This window comes from Vigna umbellata, chromosome 10 (genome assembly GCF_029865625.1).
Source record: "Vigna umbellata cultivar VRB3 chromosome 10, Vumbellata_1.0, whole genome shotgun sequence".
Classification (NCBI taxonomy): Eukaryota; Viridiplantae; Streptophyta; class Magnoliopsida; order Fabales; family Fabaceae; genus Vigna; species Vigna umbellata.
In genome coordinates, this window is record NC_142174.1 from 13,862,943 (window position 1) to 13,878,671 (window position 15,729).

The 15,729-nt window shown below is 33.1% G+C and overlaps 1 protein-coding gene across 1 annotated transcript; it reads right to left on the reverse strand.

The window, feature by feature from the left end:
* Positions 1-438: 438 nt before the first annotated feature.
* LOC124833486 (putative prolyl 4-hydroxylase 9) lies at positions 439-7,687 on the reverse strand. The gene is made up of 8 exons (XM_047307984.2): positions 7,332-7,687; positions 7,076-7,213; positions 6,615-6,772; positions 5,814-5,916; positions 3,738-3,833; positions 1,826-1,891; positions 1,616-1,735; positions 439-786 (listed from the first exon to the last, which is right to left on the reverse strand). Exons 1-8 carry the CDS (start codon positions 7,467-7,469, stop codon positions 700-702), a joined length of 906 nt encoding a protein of 301 aa, XP_047163940.2. The 5' UTR covers positions 7,470-7,687; the 3' UTR covers positions 439-699.
* Positions 7,688-15,729: the final 8,042 nt, after the last annotated feature.

Consider the following 15,729-nt stretch of genomic DNA (forward strand, 5'->3'; position numbering starts at 1 on the left):
TTGTTTTGTGTAAGCTAAACTACGTAAACGAAGGTACTAATGGCCAAGTGTTGTTTGTTCTTAAGTTAGAAATAGTAGTTTCTTTAAAATAACAACTTTTAATTTTTTTTCGCTCTGAATCATAACTAAGTAGGCCTGTTATCGTAGCCGAATATAATTACTTTATTTCAGATGATAGAAATGCTTACATTTTTTTTTCGAATATGGGTCTTATTTTTATATAATAAGTCTTGTTATTTAGTGAAATAATGCTCATTTCTACGTAATATATTTAATGGAAAAAATCAGTGTTTTCAATAAGTGTTTTTAGTGTTTTTAATCAGTGTTTTTAATTGAAAATCTGTTTATATTTGATTTTGCATTTTATTTAATAAGTTTCAGTCATGATCAAAAATGTGTTAGAAAAGATAGTATTGTTGAAAGAAAGCTTTCCTCACATATGCAAAGGTCTAAAGTTATAGCTTTGAATTTCGGGATATTTTTTAGCAATTGACTTCTGGATTACGTCCTTTATTTTTATCGACTACGAATCACGCATGCTATATCATGTGCATTGTCCAGATCTTCACAATTCTCATTAAATTTTGTCCTCGATTATGCATCAAAGCTATAAACATATTTTAGAACAAAATCTAAATGGCTGTTGACGTAAATATTGCTACCAGTGGAGCTTGAGAATCAATTGCAGGTAGCATTCATTTAATCGTCTTGTATTTGATCCCTTATCCACTTTGTTGCCACCCACTTCTCTCCTTTTATGACGGGACAGCTTCCGTGGAGTGATGTCTGCCAAAGTATACACAGAAAGCCCATGATAAAGCCTGTAAAATCTAATTCTTTCATGTAAAGTCTAGTTTTATCCTCGTTATGCACATGATTAATGTCATTTTATTAATTAACAACAAAAATCAGTGATCTTAATTTAATAGATTCTATTGAGTCCTTCCTTACACAATCCTCCTAAAAATGGGTCTTTCCAAGTCAAGTGCTGACTTTCTTCCCTTCAAATTTCGAAGCTCCGTAGAGTTTTAGTTTGTTATACCTCGTCTTACCCTTGTGCTTCTTTCTTCCTTCTCGAGAGGTACACACTTCCAACAGTAATTTGGACCTTTTTTTCCCTTTTCGACACAAGAACTTTGAAATTTAAGGTTTGTATTATCTATTTACGAGTTTATGACACTTCCAAGAACATTCATTTAGGAGCCTCTTTTTTTCTATACGACGGACACTTTAAAGTATAAAGTATGTATTCTCTATCTGTTTCTGTACGAGAAAGAAATACATTTTAGAGCTGTTTTCTTTTCCACACATAACTCTTTGAAGTATACGGTATGTATCTATTTGTTTCTGTGCAAATAATAAGTTAATCTTCAAAAATACCGAATATATTATCAAAAGACCATAAATTTCGATGTGAAGAATAAAAGTGGAAATATTTGCTTCATTTAGAAGCTATTTTTTTTTTTGAAAAGACAGACACCTTAAAAAACTGTTATCCATTAGGGTTTAGGGTCTGTGATTTTAACACCCATTTCGTAACCCCAAACCTCCTTTTCAGCCTTGCTAAACATGTTTAAAATGATGACAACGTTATCAGGAAAAAGAAAACACTAACCTGATCGATTGTACCATTAGGTAATAGTGAATAAAATAGAAGCCCATCTCCTTTGCGTGGCTTTACTTTTAAACCAATACAGTCCTCGAAATTATAGTTACCGTCCATGTTGAATCCGTTCTGCAGAATAATAATACGCTAATTACCTCCTAAGTAGATTAATAAATGGGATGTGTGTGATTAATAAAGTAACGACAAACTTGGTTTCACCTCAAACGGAAACATGGTCTCCCCACCTTCTGGAACATCAGTCAAATACAGCAAAAAAGAAGCTACCTGCGTGGAACTTAGTTAAAGTCGAACTTATTAAACAAAAATCTGTAAGTTTAAGAGATAAAAAAACATTTTAATGTCAAAATGAGGTGGCGATAAGTATATGCAATTTGAGTTCATCAGGTATACTGAAAATAGAAATGGGGACAGCCCCGAGGGGTTTGAATAGGATACATCATTAAGGCCCTGTTCTTTTGAGTGGATTTGAGAGGATGGATTTGAGGGGATTTGAGAAGATTTAAAGATAATTTTTTTTGTCGTTTATTTGAGTGAATTTGAAGGTAAATGAGAGTGAATTTGGAAATAACTTTTTTTAATTTGTCATGTCAATACAATTCTATACTAATTCTCACAAAATTTATTTTCAAATTCACTATCATTTACCTCCAAATTAACTCAAATAAACGATAAAAAAAATTATCTTCAAATCCTCTCAAATCCCCTCAAATCCATCCTCTCAAATCCACTCAAAAGAACATGGCCTAACTGTTTCCACACCTTTTTTTAAAAAGAAAATTTCTTGTACATACAGTAACTCCAATATCGATTTCTTTTACCCGATTGATACTTTCATATTTTAATTATAAAAATAAAAAATATAATATTAAATTGAACTCAAGCATACTAAAATAATTAATTACAACAGCATATTTATCATGACGGCCTCGTGTTATTTTTGCGTAAAACGTATGCAAGCTCTGGAACTACGATAGATATAAATGTTATGTAAGAAATCTCAACACGGCTAGAGGATAATGTTGAGAGAGGCCATGGAACTAAATATATCAATTCAATTTTTTTTATGTTATTTGAACTAAATAATTTTAGTATTTCATAAATATAATCTCACACCGTATAAATCATCAAGTAAAAGATAATCTTATAATTTATCAACTTTTATCTTTATAATCTTTTTAAGATTATATTATTTTAATATGAATGCAGGTATACATACCCGAGAGGGAATGTTTTTCCGTGTAACCTAAAGTATTAGACTCCTCTGTTTAAGAAATTAATATTCATTTTAAGGTGAAAAAGCTTTCCATCTATCACTTTCTTTTCCTCAGCATAGGTGGTGTTCTAAAAATACTTATATATATATATATATATATATATATATATATATATATATATATATATATATATATATATATATATATATATATATATATATATATTTAAAACATGCTATATTTTAATGAACATTTATTATTGGTGTATTTTTATTAAGAAACAACTCTAAAAATTACCTATCAAACAACATGAGTCTTGTCCAATTTTAAAACTTGTTATAGTTTAAAAGAAACAACGAAAGTTTTAAATAAAATCTCATAAAGGACATTACTGGGTGTATATGCATAAGATTTCATTTTGTTTTTCAAATCCCCACAATGATGTTGAAAAATAGGTGTCACGACATAGACATGTTCTAATAAAGGAAAAGGGATAAAGACCTCTCATGCTAAAAAAGAATAAGATAATATTGTGTTTGAAAAATAGAGAAAAAAAAAACAAAATAAGGCTTACATTAGAAGACACTCATCCTTTCACTTCTATAAGTACTATTTATATGAATGACATGACATCCACAAATTTTTCTCTCCGCTATAAGTTCTCGGTTCATTATTACATGCTCTTATCCTCTCTATTCTCTATACATCTTTATTTTTTATTGGCATTGTTTATTAATCTTAAACTTAACACAAGCATTAATATTAATATTAAACTTTGTATAAAATGACAAACCATGTGCCATTGTTGTCGGTGCTAGTACTGGTAGGCAAACAACCATCCTAAAAATTCACAACAGCTTAAAAATGATAATGTACGAGTTTTACTTTAGACGTACCCGTCGGCTCTTTTGTGGGCCATATTCAGCATAATCAAATGCATCATAATGAGAATTGTATTTCTGTCCAACCTCATAGCGTAGGATATTAAATGCCTGAAACATCATTATTGCTCAGATAATTTAGAATCACCCAAAAAATGAACATTTACAAATTCAACAAAATCAAAGGCGAGGAAAGTTAATATTTATTGTCTAGGTGTACATGAACATTGGTTTTAAAGGCGTTTAATTTTTTCCCCTTTCTTTTAGTTAAAATTTATTATGGCTGATTAAAAGGCTAAGGCAACATGCCAACACCTCTAAACTATACTTTAAGCCTAGTTAAAAACTTCGATTTTACCCAATCAAAAGAAAAATTGAATATTACAAATTTAAAAAAAAAAATCATAGTTGGAGGCATTATTTCTCAGCATCGTGACCCTATTATTTTATTTCACAGAAGACAACATAGAAAATTTAGTTCAAATTCACTAGCAACATTTTTGATTGAAAAGGAAAGAATAAAAAACTCTGCAGCTCGTCTTTTCAGTGGCAACAACACAAATGTGTCGTTGAACTATGGGAGATTCCTTTGTACCAATGTACGAAAACAAACCTCATAGCCAACCGTGAGGAACAAATTTACCGTTCGACGTTCGACAGGGTACAAATTTATAAAATGATTCTTTGAATTTCACTTCGCCCATCCCAGCAATATTTTAAGTTTAATATATGGTCATCAGATTGGAGCTATGATAACAAAATGATCTTGATATTAGGAGGATAGATATTAAAATTATCACAGGAAAAATCTGAATAGCATGACCGTTATGTTGAACGTTGATCATTGTTTACAGCTATTATGGTTCGTATACATCAATGTAGTCCTGCCTCTGCGATCCCTGCCTCCCCCGGTCCTCTCTCAATTCCCCTCTACTTGGCAGTTAAGAATGCAGAAAAGGTGCTAACAGATTCCACGACACCAAAAATAAAAAACAATAATTTTTCTTAATTTTAATAAAATATTTTTAAATCTTTTTATTTCGCCCTTACTTATTTTTACATCAAAATAATAACATACGTAAACTAATTAAAAATTAAGTAAGAATAAGAGTATAAATAAAATAATAATAAGTAATATTATCATACATTCTCAGAAGAACACTTAGAAACAAATTTTTTGCAAAGATTCGATTATCAAAAGAAAAAATAAAGTATATAGAAAAGCATTATCTCTCCTCTGCAACTTCGACACGATGAACCATCTATTAGAAGTGTGTTTGTTATTTAATTCAATTCAGTTGAACCTACTTCCAATTCAATTCAATCCAATCTAACACTTGCTTTTCTTGGAAAGTGCAAAACTTCCATTCAACACCATTCTAACTAACACCCTAAAAACTGAAAGTATCAATCCAACTAAGCGCCATAAATTCCCTCAGTAGTCTCAACTCTGCTTCATTTCCCACATTAAGTCTTAACATTTCTTTACTTTCATTAACTGAATTTTGAGCCAACAGAAGTACCCGATGTCAATTCATTTTGTGTTGGGAAGATGATAAAGCAGAAGTATGGCAAGCAATGTAACATTCACGAAACATTATTCTAGAGCATTCAAACATTAAATAAGGTTACGTCAAAGGACCAGTGTACACCTATTAAAGAAACAATTTGGTAACGTACCTGATGTATTTTCTTTGACTAAAGCCATTAAAGAGAAAGTTGAAACAAAGAATAGGTTTTGCAGAAAATATAGAAATTGATACCAAAAGGGAAAAAGTGGCTTATTTAAGAAGGAAAATCCAGATACCAAGTAACAGGGTTCGATTGGTTACTTGTGCAAAAAGCCTTTTTCTCTTCCCTAATAATTAGTGCTCTGGAGAAGTAATAGATTTGATGGATGATACTAGTTTTACTAGAAATGAAAAGCTTCTGTAAATTAACAGTTTTTACTTCGTATTACAGATACAAATTCAAACAATCGATTAACTGAAGTAAAAACCATAAGAGAATTCATTTAGTAAATCAGGTAAACGAGCATTTTCAAAATGTCCTTTCTGCAGAGCGAGACAGCAAATTGAGTAGGGATCTTACCTCTCCATGAGATCTAGGAATTTTTGTTGCTCTGGCAATTTTCTCCTCAACGGCATATAAAGTCCCCGTTTCATCCTCGGAAGCACTCATAAAAACACCATAGCTGTTAAAAGAAAAATGTAGACATAACATAAGCTCACAATATGACTTTATATTACATAATGTGCATCTTTGGATTTTAGGAGAAGAGGTCCTCATAACCATAATCGCCAATTCTCTCCCATGGGCCAGATCATTTATCTTGAGTAGACTATATTTATACCACGGAGAGGCGTATAAAATATCAGCATGTTACCAAAAGTCTCACTAATTGAAACTCCTAAGGATTACTTGAGGATACTTTTAAAGGAATTTAGTTTAAAGCATAATAAATTTATAAAACTTATCAGCTAAGAACCACAATGAGGCTTTAAGTTATTCTATCTTCAAGCAGATAAAAGGTCAAGATTCAGGAAATAAAAACAAGTCGCATTGATAAGGACTTGGTTAGAGGCAAGGAATAGGAAGGAGAGCAAATATAAAGGAAACGAACAGATTCCGTCTAATTTCTCAGAACTTGAAATCTGTCTGGTTCACCATAATCACCATTGGAACCAATCATGCATCTTAGTTTTGTTATCTTAGCAATTCCAGGACTTAATTCTTCCTTTTGACTTATGGTATAAGCATTGCAAGGCTTGTTGACCTTGTGGAAAAATTTGTGATAAAATCATAATCCTAGGTTTAACATTCTACTTTATGCAGTTTATAATGAAGGCAGACAGTTAAGTATTCCACAGACACATATTAACTACACATTACCTTGTTCTGATTCCCTTTGTATTCTCCTCTGTTTCTCCCTTACGTAACGCTAATGATGATGGCTTGAGTCCTACTCTTGCCTTTTTAACTATGCTTTCACATTGTTGTGCACTCGCAAAATTAGGAAAATACAGAGCGCGAGGGTACCAACTCAAAACCTAAGGACCACAAATCAAGGACACGTTTATTTGAAACTCGAAGCTCAATTGCTCAAGTAAATCCTCCAACAGAATCGTATGCCCAACATTATCACATTCACACAACAATTGAAATTATAAATTTCAGAGATGCGATCATCTCATAAACGTTTACGAAATCAAAATATTAACGTAAATTCACCGTAATAAACTAATCAAAAGATATTGTTCTATTTCAAACAGATGAAAAGCAGATTTTATCTACCCTAGCAGAAGAACATTTCAGCAAAAACTTGCGAAGCATGAAGAAGCGAAATCGCGCACCTGAAAAGGAATCGATGTAATGGAATCTTCTCCGGACTCTCCAGCTTGCAACAAATGATACCCAGTCTCCTCCTCCGTCGATTTTTCAGTTAACCTTGTTCTCGCTCTCGGCATCAGCCTGAGGTCATCTTCACGTTCCTAAATTCCAGCGATCTCTTATTTCAAATACTTTCCAGCAAAATAAAACAAAAATCGAAGAAAAAAAGAGCTTAAAATACAGAAAAACAACGTGATTAGGATTGTTGTGAAGGAAAACCTGATAGTGAGAGAAAAGACTGGAAGCAAAGAATCCAGCGAGAAAGAAGAAGATGCATATAAGGAAGACGAAAGGCAAGCCGAGCCTGTTCGTCTTCCAATTCCATTTCCAATTTCCCTTAACCGTTTTGGTTTTCATGTGGATTGTGCGGAGCGTTACTACGGTTTACTTTGTTCGAAGTGCAAAACGAATGCTAACTTACTACCAGGAGCAGAGCAACTCTGAACAATATAGCGCGTGACCGATTCGAGTCCCAAGTTGACCATGCGCTTCTTGCAGCTGCTAACTACTTTTTTCCTAACGGATTTACAGCTGCTGCACCTTGTTTAGGTCCACTGTTGATTGATTTGAATTTGCATTAAATCCAATCTTCAGTACCAAATATGAATTAATAATGCATTCAATAACTAGTTAATTAAAGTTTAATGTATAACCAGACATGTGAGCCTTAAAAAACAAAACCGAAAACTCTCTACGATGTGCACTAAAAATTCTGAATATTTATTTTCTAGAAATGTAAAAAGAAAACTTATTTTATTTTGTTTTTTATACTGATGAATTTAATATTAAGTTATTTAATTTTAGTTAATTGATTAATAGAAGCACTTATTCGATTAAGAAAATCTGATTAGTATAAATAATACAAATCTGATTATGTGTATAAAAGGCAAAAAGTTAACACACTAAACAATAAAGGTATTTAAATAAGTTTTTTTTTAATTAATAATGATAATGACAAGTTTGAATTCTATTTCAAACATATATTTACTATTAACTGTACAATGGTGAATCTGATAATAAATAAATATTTAATTAATAAACTTCACAGTAAATTCAACATATAACAACAATAAAAGTACAGCACAATTATAAATAAAATAACAATATACGTTAGTCTTTCTAAGAATAACAAGATAAATATTTTTCAAATGACAATATAATCTATATAAATTATTTTTTATTCAAGTTAAACATGAATGTAAAAATATTACAAAATATATTTATAAAGCTTAATAATTTTATTAGTTAACAAAACTGATTTTATTTTAACTACTTACAAATATTAACATTTTTTTAACATTCCAGATTATATAGAGGTATATAATATAGTAAGTCCACATTTTAATATAAGAGAACAGTTAGAGTAGACTGTAAATAAAGTTATTAAGTTTACTGTCATTCCAAATTGAGTCATAATTTAAAACTTAAATATAATAAAGTATTTCAAAAGATAAGGAACCACTTAGAGTCCTAATTAGACTAAGTAGCAGCATCATCTTCCTCCAAAGCCTGCTCCAGAAGCACCTCATCCGCCTCTGCTCACATCCAAGTGGATGATCATTGTAAAAGAAAAGCATACCAAGCAAAACACAAATACAAAAGCAAGGGTGAGCTAGACATACAAAAATCATGTTATAGCAGTCACAAACACATGCAAGTAAAGACAGATACACTACACTACAGAAACGTGACTTGTTGCACTTAAACTTGACTCGTCCGGACTTAGAATGATTGCCGAGCTATGGCGGGTCATGCACTCGTGGTGGCCTCTACTGCTTTGCAAAGCCATTGCCAATAGGTTTCACCCTACCACACTCACGAGGTTAGTCCGTTATCACTCACCTTGGGCTATACTGGAAGCACCCAAGACTAGGACCTCCTGCTACTACTCACGACATGATTCAATCCTCTCTACTTCAGAATGATTGACCATTGTAGTTTCAGGATAACCCCCAAGACTGAGCTACCATGTAAATCATTCTAAACACTAAGGGCACCACCATGAATCTTCTCCTTGAAGATCATGAAATTACGTCCAATAATATAGGGCACCACCATGTAACCTCCCTTTGAGATCCATGGAATTACGTCCAATAACATAAGGCACCACCATGTAACCTCCCTTGAGATCCATGGAATTACGTTCATCAACCATACTTTTAAAACCACATACTTTCAATCACCAAACATGTTTCATACACTCCCATACTTTCAATATAATCACATTACCACCATCATATTATGCATTCCAAACATTCCACACACTTAATTCAACCAAAAAGATAGCAAAAGAGAACTCTGGACTAAGAGGATTCGCACAGCGCACCCTATTCGCAAGGCGAGACAAGAGGGTCTCGCACAGTGCACCCCTTAATTCGCATAGCGAATTAACTCGCAGCATGCACCAGACTTCCAACCTCTCGCATAGCGCACCCAGGTCGCTATGCGAGAGCCTAGACAGAGACCACACCCCCAAACCCTCTCGCTTTGCGCCCATCTCGCTCTTCGAATTAAAAGGACAGTGGTTCCATACCACCCTCAGTCGCATAGCGACAGGATTCGCCAAGCGAATCCACAAACAGAGAGCAGCACCCTCTAGTCATTCACACAGCGCATCAGCTCGCACGGCGAGTGACTCAGACAGTGAGCACCCTCTACAGGGTCTCGCTATGCGAGACAGCTCACTTAGCGACTCTGCATCATTTGCAGAATGCAAATTCTGCATAATCATACACTCACACCAGCCTTTACCATTTCTAGGCCTCTTATCCAATTTCTAACACCCTTAATTCTTGTATTACACCTAATTAAACTTGTCTAGATGATCATAACTCTCCCTATTACTATCTAAAGTGATTAAGATCAAATTTTATCTTTTGAAACATCAATTTCCACAACTTAAGGACCCAATTTCGATTTTACCACTTCTAACATGTTCTAGTCCAGTTTTATGATCCTAACAGGTCACAAATGACTTGCCTAAGATGTCCCAACAACCCAAATGTGCCCAGAACCCTTACTTCCCAAAATCACTACCTCACTTCCTCTCAAGTGACCCAAAACCCTTACAGAATACCAAGTTTTCCATCCATTCATTGTTACAACATATCTCTCAGCCCAAATACATCAACATAGACATTACATAAATGAGATACATCCAAAATAGTATACATACATTACACTTCAGTTCCACAATCATACAATCCAGTACATGCAAATAAATCTTCTCAATCAAAGCACAACATCAATAGCATAATAGTACAAAAATCCATATGCATACACCACATGCAACCAATTTAAAAACGTATTCTAGTTCCCCTTACCTTAGAGCGACTTGACTGAATCGCACAGCTCGCTGGAAAGCCCTAACAGTACCTCACAGAGCAGGGACCTAAACAGTGCCCTAAATGGTGATGGAATCAGCTCTTAGAGCTAGGATTGAGTAGAAATGGAAAAAGGAAAAGCAAGAAGGCACATGCAACCAACAAGAATGTATGTCTCCATTCAAGAATAGAGAGGAGGTTGCATGAAGGGACTTACCAGCTTAGAACCCAAAACAAATCAGATGGTTTTGAAGTCCTCTACGTCGCGGACGTTTGAGCGCCACCTAAACAGAAATCTACTAGTTCAGGGAGATGAATGGAAGAGAGAAGACAGAGTTGTGGTAGAGAGAAGGCAGAGAAAAAGAAAAACTGAGTTTTTAGAGAGATAGTGTAAGTAGACTAATGAACCAGGCTTTTCAGAATCCATTTTTTTATAATAAAATAATAACTCTGGTTCTATTATTCTAATGCACTAATCCACTCCTTTAATCTAGATTTTAGGTTCTCACATTTTAGTAAGGTTTATATTTTCTTACAAATAAAGAAGAGTTTAATGATTATGTAAATATGTTTTACTAATTCTTTAATGACGAAGTTTATACTTAAAGGAAATAAATAAAGAGTTTATAACATTTTCTAAGACATCGGTTTACAACGCTCTTTTAATAATTATTTCTTGTTTTATGTATGATAATACGATCTTTCCAAATAAGAATATATTGGATATTAATGGGAATGTGATAAAAATGTTAAATTAAAAAAATCATTTTGAAAATGCATGTATCCCTATATATAAAGATAAAAGCCATGAAATAATTATTTATTTGACTAATTTAAAAAATGTTACACAATAATGTATTTAAAGTTTTCTTCATCAAGTACACAATAAAATGAATGTGTGATATTGAAATGTGGTTCAATTAACTTTTTAAGTTTCACATTTGTAATTCATGCATTGAATGCTAAAAGTAAATATTCACATTAAATACTAACATTTTCTTTGACAAAGTCTTTATGTCACTGACATTTAACGGTTTATTCTTTTTTAAATGGACAATTTTTCCTTCCACTCCACAGTTTTTGCTTTATGAGATTTTTTTTAAAAGAAACATCATAAAGATTTTATATGGTAAACAAATTGATGTAAGAGATTAGGAAATTATTTTCAACCTAAAATTTTGAAATAATAAATATATACATTTTTTATTTATACATTTATATCTTTATTATTTTATTCAATATTAAACTTTCAATTCATATTAAATTTCTAAACTTTGAAACATTTTTATGATTTTTTGTATCCCTCGTTCGGAATACCAACTGCTAGAAATCCCTCACCTATGCATTGATTCCTTTGTCGTGGAGTTATAAGAAAATGTTACAACATTGACTCTTACAAAATGTGTCATGTGGAGTTATTGGCGTGTTTGTCCCTGGCATTGATTCGCTTCACATACTGTAAAAATATTATTGAGTTTATTTTACTGTTGGAACGTGAATTGGCTTAAAACCATCTGGCATTTTAATCGAATCCAAATGCCAATGACTTTAGCTATAAATCTGGAAAATCCTCATAAACAAAATTACTGTAACATTGCTAACAAGTCCTCTCCATCAGATTTCAAATTATAAATTGCGGTTCTACTTTGTTTAATTTCTTTTTCTTCGACTATCGTTAGAAGATAAGTAAGGTAGTAAGGATGATTACATTTATTTTTAATTGATTTTATATTTATATGATTACAAAAAAAATTTGAAATTATCGATGGAATTTTACCGATAAATATATATATATGTCGGTAGATTTGAATTACTTATGTATATTATCGACAAATTTTAATTTTTTTATCTACCAAAAAAGTCGTCGGTAAATTTCGTTAATAATATATATTTCATCAATTGAAAAATTTTTCTAAATAAAATTTGTTGATAATGAATATTTCATTCACCGATAAAAATTTGTCTGTAATGTTCATTGATAATGTATATTTTACTTACCGACGAAAAAATCTATCAATAATGTATATTTTCCGTCCATTTTCTCCTTTGTCTAGTATTATTTATTTTGCCCTCTCTCGTAGTGCTCATTTTCGACTATTGAGCTTCTGCACTCCCCTATGTCTCCATCTTAGCTCAAGTCATGGTAGTTTTGACGCACCTTCCTCTTCGTTCACTCAGGTTGTCATCTCTGTCTCCATCGATGTCATTAAGGTCTTTCACTCCATCATCTTCTTCTCTAACACGCGCAGGGAGAGGACAATGCCTATTTTCTTTCCTTTTCACACTTCAAGCACTGTCACCATCGTGTAACGTCGTTTTTGTTCTTTCCCTTTCATGCTTCAAGCATTGTCACCATTATCCAATACCACTTTTATCCATTGTAATGATTTTGGATTGGTAAAATGTTTGAAGATGAAAGATAGAAGAAGAAAAATTGATAAAAATGCTTTTTTTTCACTGAAATAACTAAATTCAATGTTTTCCATCACTATACAACGATTCTTAATTGATAAAAATGAAAGAAAGAAGGAGACGAAGAGGGAAAGCAAGGAAGAAGATGAATCAGATAGCAATATTTACCGATGAATTTTTTCTTTGGTAATTACCGACAAAATAAAAAATTTATCAGTAAAATTTACCGACAGATTTTTGGTCGTGAGTAAGTCATCAATATTTTATTTTGCCAACGAATTTTATACCACCGACAAATTTTGACCGTCAATTTTTCTTGTAGTAAATTCGCATTAAATTAAGACAAAATTTGATACTATTTAAATTAAATTTATTTTTAAATAGTAAATTTTCATCTTATCTATGTTTTCAATAAAGATGTAAATAAAATAATAAATAAACTAAATTGAATTCGACTTATTTACTATTTTACACTTAATGACAAAAATTCATATTTTTCATTAATGGAGAGGTTATGGCTAACATTAAACGTAGTGACTTGGGATTGTTTTTGAATTTTTATTAGAATTTTATTCACCTTAAATATAATAATAGAGATATGACTGTGTAAGTTGATTTTTCATTAATGGAGAGGTTGTGCTAATATTCCTTGGTGGTTGTTTTGTAATTTTTATTAGAATTTTATCCAACTTAAATATAATAAAAAACAGCTATCAAACTATCATGAATATACATCTTTGACAATTTTTTTTTATGATGTGTACAATGATATCATAACTCAACATCAACATAACATTTTTATAACTATATGGTTTTGTTTTTACATAACTTTTTTTTATAGTTATATGGTTTTCTTTTTACGTAATTATATAGTTTTGTTTTTACATAATTAAAGATGTACGGCAAAAGTTTCAACAACTCTATGAATATTTTTAACTTTCAACTTTTAAAATATTTGTCTTCCTCCTCATCCTTGTCTTTTGTAAGATGAATGAGGTTATAACGTTTCAATGTTAGCTTCTCAAGTCAGCAGAATATTAAATGTGTAATTAATAATAACATAAATAAAATACCTCGATAGTGATATTATTGATAATATTATTTATGATGTTTGTGGACTCTTACCTGAATGGTCATGAGTTTGAGCTAAGTGGCTCATTTACCTTATCAAAACAAGTGTTTGATCATTTTTTAATAACATTTACAAAGTAGTCGGTATGTCACTAGTTATAGTAGACCTTTAAGTAACTGACCATGCCGCTTACTATATATGTTTACATGTAGGTACTTAGGACATATTCAGTTGTAATTTGCATAGCATCATCTAAGGTCGAGACCAATATTGATGTGGTCGAGGGGTACTCAACCATATACAATACACTAGCCTCCTAGTCTTTTTATGACATGTTAAAGGCGTGTAAAGAACTTCAAAGAAACAGTAGTAGTTAGTCCTCAACTTCTGACTTATCAGCCATAATATCAATATTTGATAGTCGTCCTGCAGAGTTTTGCAAAAAAAATTGTATCTTTGATTGTAACCTTATAGGTATAATCACTAGTGCAGAATTGGCTTTTAACGTCCCCCCATAAACGTCCGTCCACAAAAGCCCCAACGTAAAATATTGATCGGTGGCATATTCATAAATAAGTGAAACTCTAGACGTCCGTCCCCCCCCCCACAACAGACGTCTATAAATAGACGTCCGTGGGAGGGGCCCGGACGTCTAAGAGGCTGAACCAAATGAACGCTTCAACTCCCCTGTCAGCCTATTAAACGTCCGTGCAGGACGGGCACAGACGTCTATAATATTATAGACGTCCGGCCCCCCATGTCGGACGTTTAGGGTGCTGACAAGGTGGTTGAAGAATTAATTGTCTTCAGCCCCTTAAACGTCAGTGGAGAGGGGGTCGGACGTCTATAATATTATAGACGTCCGTGCCCCTCCCCACGGACGTTTAATGAGCTGACAGGGGAGTTAAAGCGTTCATTTGTTCTGCCTCGTAGACGTCCGTCCCCTCCCAGGGCGGACGTCTAAGAGGGGCGGACGTCTAAGAGGCTGAACCACTAAAATATAGACAGAAAACAAAATCCTTTCATGATAATTAAATAATTGGTTAAACCCCTTTAGTTGTCCCTATTTACGCGGGTATTTCCCAGTTTGATCCCCGTTTTTTTAGAATCCCCAATTAAGTACTAAAAAGTGCTAATTTGAATTAATTGGACCCCTGCGTTAAATTGGCTTAACAAGATTAAGTTTTTTATGAGCCAGAACGTTGACGTGGCCAATTTTTTAAAACCACTGACACATCACTCTGCCACGTCAACCGCACAAACCCCAGATTGCAACAACATAAACGAAAAAGGAAAATCAAACCCCAAATTGCAAAAATCGAACGCAATCACAGAAATCTCTAACAAGCGACAACCACCAGGGTCTTCTTTTTCGCACAACAAACCAATCTGCATCAATGAACTAGAATCCAGAAAAAGACTCAAAACCCAGTTCGAAAACCCTAACCCCAAATTGCAAAAATCGAACACAATCACAGAAATTCCTAACATATGACAACCGCCAGGGTCTTCTTTTTCGCATAACAAACCAATCTGCATCAATGAACTAGAATCCAGAAAAAGACTCAAAACCCAGTTCGAAAACCCTAGCCCCTAATTTGCAAAAATAAATTGCAAGCACAGAACCCTGAAACGTGAATCAAAACACAGAGAAAACCCAAAACGCGAGCAGCTGAACCCCGCGAATCCAGCACCGGTCACGTCGAATCGCGTTACCGTGAAGACGTCATCAACCCAGAAACTCACTCTGTGGGAACATCTAGCACGAACACTCGCGTCATGGAGGCCTTGTTGTCGTGATATCACTGTG

Bases quoted from the DNA above. Each gene is read 5' to 3' on its own strand.
- LOC124833486 (XM_047307984.2), bottom strand. From the start codon at position 7,469: ATGAAAACCAAAACGGTTAAGGGAAATTGGAAATGGAATTGGAAGACG. The intron at 5,917-6,614 runs GTAATGTGTAGT...TTCTTTTAACAG, and splicing joins ACAAAGGGAATCAGAACAAG to CTATGGTGTTTTTATGAGTG. The intron at 3,834-5,813 runs GTAAGATCCCTA...ATGATGTTTCAG, and splicing joins TTCCTAGATCTCATGGAGAG to GCATTTAATATCCTACGCTA.